Raw genomic sequence first — 14,604 nt, 5'->3', positions numbered from 1 at the left:
CCTCCCTCCCTTTACACATAAAATTACACTTTTTTAAAGCCATTGGATCAAAATCTCAATCTGCCCCAGTTCCTCTATAGTGCAATTTGAAAAGTAATCTGAGCCTTTATGGTAGTTGACCCTAAGTGCAGTAAATCTCTATGGTCTCAATGGCCGACAAAGCTGGCCACAGGAAGATGCTAACGTGATTAGCATGGAGTTGCCCAGGCAGTCAAGCAAATGGTTCTGGATACGGTAATTTCCCCGAATAGCCTGGGCCATGCTATAATTACCACAAGCTCTTAAATAGCGCTGAGAAAAGCAGCCAGTCATACATCATGTGCTAATGAAGAGAAAACCATTGTCCTTTGCTTTGACACTGAGAGGATAATGAACTGAGATGAAGCACATTCAGAGTTATATTACCCAAACAGCTCTGAAAATGAACTGCAGCTTCAAAGTCATGGTGAGAAGTGAGCTAACTGTCCCATTTTACTGTTCCCACCAAGCCTCCTGTAGCTAATCAACAGGTTATGCAACCAATGTGTGCTTAAATGTCAGCTTAAATGAGATGTGCACTCAGAAGCTTGTGTCACACTGTAAATCCGTATATGTTATCTACAGTGTGGCTGCTTTTCAAACACTGAAAGGTCCATGACAGAGCATTAGGGCTTTGGGCTGGGCTTGGACTGGGGGTTGTGCTGGGAGGTGGAGGTTGGGGCTGAGAGGGGGTGGAGGTTGTGCTGGTACTGAGAGGGGGTGGAGGTTGTGCTGGGGCTGAGAGAGGGTGGAGGTTGGGGCTGAGAGGGGGTGGAGGTTGGGGCTGAGAGGGGGTGGAGGTTGGGGCTGAGAGGGGATGGAGGTTGGGCTGAGAGGGGGTGGAGGTTGGGGCTGAGAGGGGGTGGAGGTTGGGGCTGAGAGGGGGTGTACGTTAGGGCGCAGAGGGGGTGGAGGTTGGGGCTGAGAGAGGGTGGAGGTTGAGGCTGAGAGGGGGTGGAGGTTGGGGCTGAGAGGGGGTGGAGGTTGGGGCTGAGAGGGGGTGGAGGTTGGGGCTGAGAGGGGGTGAAGGTTGTGCTGGGGCTCAGAGAGGCAGTGGGAGGAGTTGCTCACCAAACCCACAACCAATGTGTAGCAGGGAGATGCTGAGGATGTACATTGTACACTGAAAAGCTATGCCACACTCAGTGATTCTTTTCATCTCTACTGAAGGCTTCCACTGTGTGTGGTAACACACTTACAGCATCCCTCCACAACAAAGTGATTGTATTGCAAAGCGTTTTTTTCGATTTTCTGCATGACTAGTACCTGACTCAAATCTAAAAGACGGAGCATTTTGCGGCCCACAGTCCATGGCCACGTCGGTGGACGTTTAATGAATCTCTGTGTTGTTTAGCCCGGGGCTCGGCATAAACGATGACACTGGGAAATAGGCCCTGCGTCACTCAAGTCGTTACGCTGATCCCGCTACTCCAAATACACAGCACCTTTTCAGCGGAGATTTAAAAATATGAAGAGACAGCAGGAGAGAAGGAAGCCTCGCGTGTGATGTAGCGTGTTGTCGAAGAAAAGAGAAGCCGTCTCTTTAATTCCTCCTATTGGCACTGTGTACTTTCACTCTCTCACTTCAGGAGTTATTGTAATTGGAGATGGCGGGGTTTTTTGCATATGGGACTTGTCGAAACTAACGAGCTGGCTTAAAGTTGCGAGTGTAACATCGTCCCTTAAGTATCACTCTGATACTAAAGCTAAAACAGAGAACGTTAAATCACTCTCAACTTTGGGCCCTTCTCTGTAAAGATAATGTGACAGTTAAACATTATCATATCAGGTTCTTATTTCATATGCATATTCAAGTGAGAAATACATGAATGATTCATTCAAAGATGTTTGCATTTGTTAGTCAAAGGCTGTCATTAACTCCAAGGCTTGCATTACCCTAAAGCTATCCTCAACCAATTTTCACATTAAAATACATTTATTCCTGGGCTAATGTGTATCTCACTGTCAAGGTTGCATGTATGAAACATTTCAGCACCACGTGTTGTTTTTACAATTGGTATTGCTATGCATAGTTACATGGTAATTTATGTGAAGTGTAAAGTGACATCATTTCTATTTTATACATGCATCAAGTGGCAGCCCTGAGCCAAAGCTCTTAGAGACAAAGAGAGTTCTGAGCCCTGTGGTAAACTGTAACACCATCTCAGAATAAAAATTTTTTTAAAACACAAACTGTTAAACAGCAGTAATGTGTCGTCACTGTCCTTGAGTGACTTTTTCCCCATAGTGGCTTATCCTTCCATCAGCTAGACACATCACATCCTCTTACACCCACAACACACGACTCCAGTTTCAAAAAGAATGACTCATTCCTCGGCGTGTGGGAGCTTAATTGTCTTACATAGTCACGGTTGACATTTCAGTTTCCCTGTAGCAGGTGTGCACTTAACTTCAACCTGGTTGTAGCTCCTTTCCTCTCCAGAAAACACAGTTCGTTTTGATATATGAAGACGCTAAAAATACTTTAAGCACCAGGGCCGCCTCTTGGCTTCAACCACAACAACACACAGTTCTCAAACCAGAGGAAAACCAGCGGAATCCTCTGTTGCCATGGGGGCATTCAACACCAAGGTGTCCGACCTGCCCTTGACTCTGAGTCCCCCCTTTGTGGCAACACTGGACAACCACGGATAACAAGAGACAGTAGATGACCACAGCCATAATGGACCAGCGACCGGGGAGGTATTTCTTGTGATGTTCAGGGCCTTGTAGTGGAGAAGGGTTTTCCCTTACAGAGAGGTCGATCTCCTTTCTCCTCACGGGAAGAGCATCGTCCTCAGGGTGGTTTTTCTGAACCGTGCACTATTGATCTCCGTCTCCTTTAAGAGGGCTGGAGAAGGCAGGGAAAAGACACTCAGTAATGAGCAGAACGCCAGAGGAAGGCCTAAAGCACAAGCTGTGTGTGTGCACGAGCATGTGTGTGTGTGTGCGTGTGTAAAGTGTGTGTGTGTCTGTCTCTCTGTGCATGCTCACGAGCGTAAGATATCGAATGAAGCATTGAATGTAGTGATACCAAGGACCGATCAGAGACCCGCCCTTTGCCCGAAAACACTGGTGAGAAGCTTTTGTCTGGAGTCTGGTGTTAGTATTCAATGTTTTCAAGCCACTTTGAAACTGGAGGAGCTTCTTGTTAGCATGAAGCTTCACTGTGACTTTGTATTCTCATCCCTCACTCAACCTGCAATACAAATCACCAAAGCGGCTATATTTGACGTTGAAGTGTTGTGCGTCTTATTATGTATTGCTCTGAAAGACCAGAATCCACTTGGTGGTCTAGCTCGACGGGCGGAAGAGTGGGAGGGCTTTAGTCTCATCTGGAATCTGTCCTGTGTTGCTTTTGTTTTGGACCGTATCCATCATCCGCCATTCTTCTGTTCATTTGCTGCCATTTAAAGACAGTAATATCCTCCCGCGCTGGTGTAGCCAAACACACGTGCGGACATTTTGGCAAATCCAAGCCCGACTGTTCACCCCCGCTGTCGTGCCTAAACTCACAGCGCCTGACGCCACGACCGCCGCGGCCCCACTCAGTTTACATGCCGACATGATGCTCCAAGACGCCCCAGACAAAACTCCTGAGGCGTCGTCCGCCATCTGTGCACCTGACCGTCGTAATTAACGACCTCTACTTATCTGATGCAAACGTGCAAAACTGACCTCACGAAGACACAGCCGCACTATGACTGTTGCCTAGACAACACTTCCTCCCCTCAGGGTGGTGGTCTGTTGTTGTGTGGACTGAAGAACAAGAGGGCCCAGGTGGGGATTCAATTGTGTTTACCCTCCAGAGCAATTCATTCCACACAAACTACCAGTGTGTCAAGTATATTTCATGCAATAGGGGTGCGTCAGAACATTTGGCAATTTTATTGCACTACATGAAAATAAACTACAGGCAAGTTGCTTCAAAATGTGAATGGCTGTGAGATTTGGCAGGTTTGTTGTTAACCGTCTGAAGTTATTTATTCATTCAGGGTGGCAATGTCTTAAAAAGCAACCTGACACTGGAGCAGGTTTTCCACGATCACACTCATATCGCTGACAAAATGTGCTTTCTGTGTTCACACGGGAACAAAGCCAGAACAAAAGGGCGGAGCCAGACCATTAGATCACTCACTGGCCCTGCAGCGTCTAAGCTCATTACCCAGTACCTTAAATCCTCCACCAGACACATCCGAAACAGTCATAACCATAAAAGCATGAGCCATGCCAGACAACGACTTCCAGCCCTGCCCATCGTAACATCCACACAGTCCCAACACACAGCCATCTCTGAAGAGAGCCAATAAAAACCCCCGACCGAGCCTTAAAGCGTGGTCCCTGGTGAGGCCTTGGGGAGGGGCCGGAGAACATGGGCACCGCCGCCGCACCTTACAGCCGTCTGGTTCCAGGATGAAGGGGTGACAGCCAGCGCCTCTGTGGCAGTGTGGATGGATGGATGAGGGGAGGGGAGAGGCCAAACAGATGAGTGCTGATATCAGACAATTGGATTTGTTCTGGTGTGTTGGATCATTGTGCAGCAAGCGAGACAACAGAGCACGTTCCGTCCCCCCCCTCCGTCGTCGTCGTCGTCAGGGGAAAGCAGCTCGTCTGGGTTAATGTGCCAAAATGGCGGGATGCTCAATCGCCCTGATGAAATGATCGATTTCCGCACTCAAAGTGTTTCGGTACATGCAAATAGACGCGATGGGGAGGGAGTTTAGTGACACAAGAGTTGTTGGGGTACCTTGTAGGCTTCTGAAGACATGCTGAAACAGCTGTGGGGCAGCCGGGGCCTGCAGCACGTCCTCCTCACACAGAGGAGAGCTTTCAGCATGTCATCTGACGCCCAATCTGGCACAAACCACATGATCCCATCAGCAGGACAAGCAGGCCTCTTCTCTATGTCTTCTGTAAAAGCAGGCGGCTCTGCATTCCTCACAGCACTCGGGGAGAGATTGTTCCTGACAATACTGGCTTTCAACGAGCCATGAAGAAATAATGAGAGGCTTTATTTACTTTTTATATCTCCTCGAGTACTGTCATATAGGCCTTCTTTAACTAACTAAACCGTTTTTTCCCCCTGTGTAAACTGTACGTTTGTGTAAAACATATTTCCATGCATTTGGAGTCTGTCATTTATGTCCTCATAATTCATCGACATAAAAACTGTTATGCATTGATGCAAGTAGGTCATGGGATCCTGAGAGTCATTAAGTAGGGCCAACATCATTTACCTAACAGTTCCACACCAATTGAGTCTCAATTATCCACTAGGAATCCAGAACCAACGTCATTGAACCAATCCCAGCTCGTCTTTTCAGATGCCCCACCCTTTGGCGTTGGTCCAACAAATTGAAGCTACGACCTCATAAGGAGAGCTGTGTTTAGACAACTGATAGGCTGCTCAGGAAGCCAATTGAAGAGCTTGGTGCTTCATTAGGCCAATCGGATCTTGTTTTACCATTCATTTCACGCTTACCTGACCCAGTAACAGCCTTTGTGAGTTGGAGTCTTTGTGGGTAGCTAGAATGCTTGTCTGCCATAGTAGAGATGCAACAGAGCATCTGTCCATAAACAATCAGGTCATGACAAGACACTCCCAGCTACTGAACATTAGAAAACGCTAGTCGGTTAACATCTGTTCAGCATGGCCTCATTCACGACCAAACAATTACTCTATGCCCCTGTGTGCAAATGTATCAAACAATCAAGTCTTTGTTGCATCACAATATCTGGACACTAATGTATTGTCATGCATTTGTTCCCACTAATGCCTCTAAATTATAATGACCCAAACCCTCTTGTGATGTGAGTAATGGGGGCTTTCTCCCAGAGGATGCTTCTTAATCTTCACTCATAGTCATTCCCTCATTTACTTGGTGTAAACACATTGAGCGCTTTGTTATATTTGTCCTCATCGTTTGACATCGGCACACTGTCACTGGTGCGGCACAGAGAGAGAGAGAGATTTCTTTTTGACGATATGCCGTCCAGAGTGTCTAGTGACTGTTCCCGTACCAACAGACAGTATACTGCTCAGAATATCTACATTACAAGTGGGTCATATCGACGTAAACATGAAAACTCCTCTGGGGCAAGAACACCAGAATTTTCAATTTATTACACTGTCAGCTCTAAATTGGCAATTATTACCAAAAATCAAGTGTGTAATTAAAGCACGTTTAAATAATCAGCTAATACTGTTAACGATTAAATCACTGTATCGAGCTGATCATGAAGAGCTTGTGATCGCTCCGGTGTACAAGCTCACTAGCTGCTAATGAACACTTCTGACCTGGCAGTGATATCTGCAGAGAGAGCACCACTTGTGACTAGTGACCCTCTGTCACATGGTATATATTCTTCTTGGGTGCTGAGTTATTCCCAATAATTAATGAACTGTGTTAAGAGAATAAGAAAACGGTTTCATAGAACTGTTTTGGTGGTCTGCATGTTTGTATTATGAATAAACGAGCTACTCTACAACACGTACTCAAACGAGTTGGTATTATTGTGCGATCACTTCCTTTCCCTTTCTTCCTCTGGTCTTTCAGGACCTTGGACAGCTACCCGGTCTAACGTCGTCTCCAACAGTAGAGAGGCTCGATCGGTGACACGTCCCCACACCAGGACAGATCAGACACAAACACATTTTCTTCCTAGAAATTCCAACAGTGAGAAGAATACGCAATCATAAGTCAATTTAACAAAACTTTCCAGGAGAAACACTGTTGTAGAGATGACAAACTCAAGTTGTCAAGTTTTTTTATACCCCAAACACAAAAATTCTCTGTTTTGTAATTGCACAACTTCCAGTAAAAGGAACAACTTGTAAAGTAGAGGAGGATCCTTCATCCGTCTACTCTGAGAGCACGACCACTTGTCAGAAGCACCAGTTTGTCTGGATGCCAAGACAAGAGCAGGAATCACCACTGATCCGCCCGTAAAACTGCTGATGCATAACATCTCACTCCCCCCCCTATCTTTCTCTCTCTCACCCGCGTACTGTCTCTAATATTCAATTTCTCTCTCTCTCTCTCTATATATATATATCTCCCTCTCAATTACTCTGTTTTTCTCTCTCTTTCCCTCCCACTCATCTCTCTATTCCCTCACCTGCTCTATCCGTCTTCATTCCTTCGAACAATTCCCCGTTCTCATCTTGCTTCCTTTTCCATCTACTGTACAATCCCGTGCTCCTGCTGTCTAATCTCTCACTCCGTCTCTGAACCCGCTCTGTCTTTTCTATACTGCCTTTCCTACATCCATTACTATCTTGTTTCTCTCTGAATCTAATCATTCCTCTCCCCCCTCCTGCCGCGCTCTATCTTCATAATAAATTCTGCTCTCTCTCTCTCTCTCTCTCTCTCTCTCTCTCTCTCTCTCTCTCTCTCTCTCTCTCTCTCTCTCTCTGCATGCACGTTGCATCTCTGTACATTAACATACACTCTTCAAAGCATTATACGGGAATTGACAATTCCTAAATAGGACTTCAACTTGCTCCAGAACACCAATAAGGCATATCTGCTGTACCGGTCTCACAGGCTCAAACTAGACTGAACCAGAGTGAAACACAGCTTAAGGGACACCCTTAAGTTGGTGGGCTAATATTTGTGTGCGTATGTGAGAGTGTGTGTGTAAGAGAGAGAGAGAGAGAGAGAGAGAGAGAGAGAGAGAGAGAGAGAGAGAGAGAGAGAGAGAGAGAGAGAGAGAGAGAGAGAGAGAGAGAGAGAGAGAAGATGTGTGTGTAACTCTAAGTACACCATGTGAGAGTTGTCACTCGCTCAGTATCACTCTGCATGAGCATTCAGGCACATGACAACATAGTAAGAGTCCCTAACTAGTAATATAGAGTACACACACACACATGCTACAACAAGCCTGGGCTACATAACTCTTTGTAGGAGCATGGCACTGAACTATACTGAGTATAGAACTAGATATTTATATTACGCATTTTGGAGGGTTAGGACATTGGGCTCAATGTCTTAACTCATTTTTTTTATAGTAGAATAATTAATTTTCATACAAACTTACACATGTGTGGGCTAGCCCCATTTTTGAAGTGTCTTCCTCAAAGTAGTTGCAGCTAGTTTCAAGACTCATTACAACAGAGCAACATCAAATAATAAGTGGTATTGTAACGTAATTAACCTTAACGCTTTGTCCAAGTTAACAGTTTCGTAACAATAATTTGCTGGTTGTCAATCAGATAGTCCTTTTGATTAGAAGACAGTCGCTGATAAACTTTCGATAGCACAAGTTTGAAGTCTGTCAAAGACGGACGTGTTACATTGAAATATGATCTACTTACACAAACGCATGGTAGAGCAGCGCCCACCCTCGCGGTCTCTCGAGCGTGTCGTAGATAAGGTTCTGAATCCTCCGCTTCCTAATGTTATTCCTCTTGGTGGGTCGCGTGTACCCCAGAGGTGTCTTGGCCAACAGTCCAATTCCTGTGGAACCCCTTTTGAAATCATCTCGACCAGGCGCCACGAGCAGCAGGGCTCCATCTTTATCCGCCCCGGATCCTTGGTCCAAATCCCCTGGTAGAGCTGTCTTCTTGTCCCTCTGCTCCTCCGAACCATTACTAACATTTCTGGACCTGATCCCCATGTTCACGAGTGAGCCTCGGCGCCGCGCTTGTGGAGATTTTGTATGAGCAGCATGCCATGATCCGGGCGATAGATCAAGATGCCTTCAGCAGTGGGTCATTTAAGGATCTGGTCCCCCTCGTGAAGGGAGGTGCTCAACAGTCTGACTGAGGAGAGAAATTAAAAGGGGAGGGGGGGAAGCGAGAGATGTCACAAGCGAAAGATGACAAGTCACACAGTGTAAATCATGAAAACATTGGCTACTCCGTGCAGTATCATGCTAATTTGGATGTAAGTCTCTACCAATGATACAGTGTTGATTAAAAGCGTTAATGGTCTCCAAATCTAGTTACGAAACAACAATGTAGTCTACCATCACATCGTGCAACAATTGCCTGATTTTATTTTACATATATATATAGTGCCGTTAATATTGCAGCATTAAAATATCCCCAAAAGCCTACCTTATAAAAATTAAGAAAAAAAACGACATATAAATACAGATAAAAACAGGAAAAAGCTGACATGTAATTAATCAGCAAGACATTAAAAGAGAGTTTAGCCATACCCATATTCCACAGCCGACCGCTCTCGACAAAGCATGATTTGTGTTCCAAGGCTTCGACCCGAACCCCACCTGCCGCTCGCGATAAAAACAAATGCTGGTCGAGATGGGTGGGGACGGGAAAGGGATGAGGAGGTGTCTTGCGTAAAGCAGTTGATAGTGAAATTGTACAGCCCGTCTCTTCGCATCACTGGCGAGCAATGGTTCGTTTTTCCTCTCCAACACAGACGTGAAGAGACAACAGAAGATCTTCGAGGCACACCGAGCACGTGATACATTGCTGACATGGCATCTTCAAAGATTTAAACATTTCCTCACCACGTCTTATTCCACTTCTGTTTAATAAGGGTAAACCCTATGGATGAATTTCATTATTCACAGTTTATACATAAGATGTCATGTATGTTCGCATTTTGTTCGAGCTTCAACTCGCCAAATCCAAAGCGCTTTTGTCACTGCAACTTCACAGCATCTGTACACATCAAGACCTAAACTGCGCTAGTAAAACCCACTCAGCAATGTAGCAACGTTAATTAGCAATTTACAGACTGACTGATCAATCAAGGGAGCACTCTTCAAAAGAACAATGTCTTGTAGGCTAGAAAATATTTGTGTTGTCGCTCTTCCACATGACAAAGGGAGGTATAAGTAGTTAAGACACTCCCCAAATTATATTTAGCCTACAAACAAAGAAAAACCGTTAAGGCCTACACAGTAGGTCATCATAACACAGAAGAAAGCTTCAGGTTTCTGTCAAATCGCATATATACATGGCTCTCCCCCGCACAACTCTTTACAATAATGACTTTTACATGAACTAAACGTGAAAAATTCCATCACAGGAGAATAAATATGTAATTGAGATAAGCCAACACCCATAGAAAGAGACTCAATTTGGGTGTTTGTTGTTAACAGGCGTTGTTGATCCAGTTGAGGGTTGTAAACCAGGAAGGGACAGGGTGATAGCTTTGTGTGGACTGCTAAAATGGACTGCTGAAGCCACCTTCTCCAATCAGTTCCTAAATTATCCTAATGCTTTGTCTTACCATTTGGTAGGCTATTAATGGATCTCTCATCGTGTCTCAAAAAGCGCTTCTATTTTGAATTGTCGTTTCATCAAATCCAATCAAAATGTATTTGTATAGTCCTTTTTACAAGCAATGTCACAGAGGGCTTCACATACGCCCATAAAACTGCCCAACCTAAACCCTCAAGGAAGACAAGGAAAAACTCCCAGAAAAGCTCACTAGAGAAAAAGTGGAAGAAACCTTGGGAGGAGCAATTCAGTGAGGGATCCCCTCCTCCAGAGACGGTTAATGAAAGAAAGGTGCAGAACACAGGCTAAACATAGTCATACAGCAGGGCATTGTCAAGGGTTGTTGAAACACCACCATCATGTGACATCATCTGCAGCTCACAGTAAGATGACGGTGCATGTGCAGCAGAGAGCACAAAAGAACAGCAAGCTGTTCTGGGCACACCTTTAATGTCGTCAGTGGCACTGTATGTGGCAGTATCATGGACAGTCAGGATGAGACGATACAGAATAAATACATGAGGAGAAAGGGCAGATGTAGCACCGCGTGTTGGGGTCAGGTATTGGTCAGACAGTGGAGGACTCCTGGGATTCCCTCAGATCTTTGCAGTGACAGAGTGCTGGTAGACTGACAGCTGTGCCACTAGGCGACATAGAGAGAGAGAGAGAAAGAGAGGGAGAAGGAGAGGGAGAGAGAGAGAGCGAGAGATAGAGTGTATTCTCTGTCAACTGTAGGAGGTAAACTTGAGTCTGCATTCAAAATTGAATGTGTGATAGAGGTGAAGAACCCTTGTCGGCAAGCCTTCCTTCCTTCCTCTCTCCCTCTCTCCTCCTCCCCCTCTCTTTCCCTCCCTCCCCCCTCTCTCTCACCCCTCCCTCCCTCCCCCTTTCTCGCTCTCTTTCACCCCTCCCCCTCCCATCCTCCCCCCCTCTCCCTCGTGAGAGTGCAGGCTATACAGTTGTCTCTGAGTGTTTGCACAGGACCAGGTCCATGTTTCACACCACTAAAGGCCATCTTTTCCAGACAGCTGAAGAAGAACAGGATGTAGCCTCCCCGTCGGTGCTAGCTTGGGACTTGCCCGTCCTGGCAAGGACGGAACAGTGTGTGCCTTTCCACCCTGCCTTTTCAGACTGGACATCCCATGACACAGCAGGAAGCTACTGTGCCAAAACTCTCAGTCTGCCTTCTCTTCCATGTTTAGACTATGAGCTTTGCATGTGTGTGTGTTTACGGTTTCAAATCCCAGCTGTCTGAGGAAGGTCTCTGGTCGACAAAGTCCACCAAGCGTATCACAGCCCTAGGCAAGGAGACAAGCATATCATTATGCACGGAGATACGAAAAGGGAATTTATCTTGTTGCACGATATTTCGAATTGTGTAAAAGAGTTGACGTGATCGTTGCCACGGGCCCTGCATAAAGCATGAGTCATCGTTGCCACGGCGTAAGCGGCTTCCTTTTTTTAGCCTCCCACGTTCCCCAGGGCAACTCTCAACTTAGTGATGAGACGAAACGCAGTGACAGTTGATCGAGGCGATTTATTTTCTAAATAAAATGTAAAAAGATCAGTCTATTTCAGACAAATTTGTCCTGCCAGTGGGTCTAGGCAATGTGTTTGTGTTACCTATCACTATAGAGCCATGATTCCCCATCTTAGGTACTTTTCTTTGAATATGCAAAAAAACATAGGCCCCTCCATTGTAACCCAATCCTCTCTGAACAGTATTGTACCTCCATTAATCGTCAATTCATTCATCACCTGTTCACCCTTGTGACCTATCTGTCCCTCCACCTTATAGACAGGTCCTAGTTGTAACAAGAAAAATATATCAAAGACCAGTCATACATACATACACTTCTTCCTGATTTATCAATATACGCTCCAAAAGACAAAACAGCAAATTTGATGGAGCTTAGTGGACTTTTCCAACCATTCGTTGGCGCCCATTTTATAGAAGCAGGCCTTGGATGGACATGTTGATAAATAATATTCCACAACCCTTCGTGTGTCAATATGTCAGTTTGAAGAGAAGGCATATGGAGAGTTCAGATCGATCCATCCTGACATGCCAATGGGAATGACACATAGATCACCCATGTAATTTCAGTGGGTCAGGCACATTCTGTACCCAAACAGGGACGATCCGTCTTCTTATCCATGACAAGGAAAGTGCACAGCTTTTCTGTAACAAGCATGTATTGTGTGTCAGTTCATCCGAGGGTTGTATCTCATTAGGATGAACCTTTTTGAAATTAGACAACTCCGAGTTAAAATCCTTAAACCCCTCCATCTAACTTTCCACCCAAATTCCCCCCCCTCCCCCCCAACCCACCACAAAAAATAACAATAAACCCCCAGCTCATCCACTTATTTATCCGTCCTCAGCCTTCACCCCTTCAGAGCCTGAGTGCTGTCAGAATGGGCGGGGCAGCAGCTCTCCTCTGAGTTTCTCCAGCCTCTCGTCTGAGTTTCTCCAGCCTCTCTTCTGGGTTTCTCCAGCCTCTCTTCTGAGTTTCTCCAGCCTCTCCTCTGAGTTTCTCCAGCCTCTCGTCTGGGTTTCTCCAGCCTCTCTTCTGGGTTTCTCCAGCCTCTCTTCTGGGTTTCTCCAGCCTCTCCTCTGGGTTTCTCCAGCCTCTCTTCTGGGTTTCTCCAGCCTCTCGTCTGGGTTTCTCCAGCCTCTCCTCTGAGTTTCTCCAGCCTCTCTTCTGGGTTTCTCCAGCCTCTCTTCTGGGTTTCTCCAGCCTCTCTTCTGGGTTTCTCCAGCCTCTCGTCTGGGTTTCTCCAGCCTCTCTTCTGGGTTTCTCCAGCCTCTCGTCTGGGTTTCTCCAGCCTCTCGTCTGGGTTTCTCCAGCCTCTCGTCTGGGTTTCTCCAGCCTCTCTTCTGGGTTTCTCCAGCCTCTCCTCTGGGTTTCCCCAGCCTCTCTTTTGGGTTTCTCCAGCCTCTCTTCTGGGTTTCTCCAGCCTCTCGTCTGGGTTTCTCCAGCCTCTCGTCTGGGTTTCTCCAGCCTCTCCTCTGAGTTTCTCCAGTCTCTCTTCTGGGTTTCTCCAGCCTCTCCTCTGGGTTTCTCCAGCCTCTCGTCTGGGTTTCTCCAGCCTCTCTTCTGGGTTTCTCCAGCCTCTCCTCTGGGTTTCTCCAGCCTCTCGTTTGGGTTTCTCCAGCCTCTCCTCTGAGTTTCTCCAGCCTCTCCTCCGAGTTTCTCCAGCCTCTCTTCTGGGTTTCTCCAGCCTCTCTTCTGGGTTTCTCCAGCCTCTCCTCTGGGTTTCTCCAGCCTCTCGTCTGGGTTTCTCCAGCCTCTCGTCTGGGTTTCTCCAGCCTCTCTTCTGGGTTTCTCCAGCCTCTCCTCTGGGTTTCTCCAGCCTCTCCTCTGAGTTTCTCCAGCCTCTCCTCTGAGTTTCTCCAGCCTCTCCTCTGAGTTTCTCCAGCCTCTCTTCTGGGTTTCTCCAGCCTCTCTTCTGGGTTTCTCCAGCCTCTCGTCTGGGTTTCTCCAGCCTCTCCTCTGGGTGTTACGGATGAGTGCCGAGGGCAGCGAGGCAACGCACAGCGCGCCGCCAGCAGTGGGGGCGGGGGGAGGGATGGGGGTGGAAGCGGCAGGTGGAGGAGGGCTCCATCGAGACTGGCAAAGTGGATATGTTGCTCTTTTTTTCCTCCTTCAGGGCATGCACCACGCCCGTCCACTACGCGCACATCTTAAACCCCTTTGACCCCCCTCCACACACACACAAATACATGTGCACACACACACATGTACACACAATCATGCACACGCACAGAAATACACACAAATACTGTCTACACACATACACATTAACACACACACACGATTTCACGCACACACACACACAAGCAAACACACATTTATCCAGACAGACTGTCTGCACAGGTCTGGAGGGAGAAAGCTTATCCTTGGCTGCAATCATCAACATGCCATATAGTCTTTAGGTAACAAATGCTTCTAACTGTTAATTATGTTGGCTCACTACAAACAATAACATCCTTTTAATGATATCCAAAATCATTCTTTGATAGGTATATTACTACATTCATCAATAGGATGACAATATCTGGTGGCCACCAATAGTCTACTGTTTATGCTTTTGTTTAAGCAAAAAATATCAGTATTTAGGTTAAACATGAATTAAATGATGACCGTTTTCAAAAATATTTCTCATCTTGTCAAGGTATTTGGGTATAACATAGACCAGGCCACATTACACAACGAGTTGTGCTAGTTACAACGTGGAACATGCATGGTGAACATCTATGAGTCAGACAGGAGTGGTATCACGTCAGCATCCATGGAAGAATTGTCTCTGGAGCTGCACCTCAACTTGTCTCCCTCAAACCATTCAGACAAGGCCAGGGCAAGCAGACTCCTGACACCAGTTGT

At 46.3% G+C, this 14,604-nt stretch overlaps 1 protein-coding gene across 1 annotated transcript in view; it reads right to left on the bottom strand.

Moving 5' to 3' along the window:
- kcnq3 (potassium voltage-gated channel, KQT-like subfamily, member 3) overlaps nt 1-9,380 on the bottom strand; it is a 52,818-nt gene extending 43,438 nt beyond the window's left edge. The window contains exons 1-2 of the mRNA XM_047026765.1: nt 9,184-9,380; nt 8,336-8,782 (exon numbers count right to left, since the gene is read on the bottom strand). Coding sequence (XP_046882721.1) covers nt 8,336-8,637 — 302 coding nt within the window. The 5' untranslated portion in view covers nt 8,638-8,782; nt 9,184-9,380. The remainder of the gene's footprint in view (nt 1-8,335; nt 8,783-9,183) is intronic.
- Nucleotides 9,381-14,604: the final 5,224 nt, after the last annotated feature.

The sequence above is a fragment of the Hypomesus transpacificus genome, chromosome 10, assembly GCF_021917145.1.
Source record: "Hypomesus transpacificus isolate Combined female chromosome 10, fHypTra1, whole genome shotgun sequence".
Classification (NCBI taxonomy): Eukaryota; Metazoa; Chordata; class Actinopteri; order Osmeriformes; family Osmeridae; genus Hypomesus; species Hypomesus transpacificus.
The sequence above is the reverse complement of the archived record's forward strand: the minus strand, read 5'-3'. Positions and strand labels throughout refer to the sequence as shown.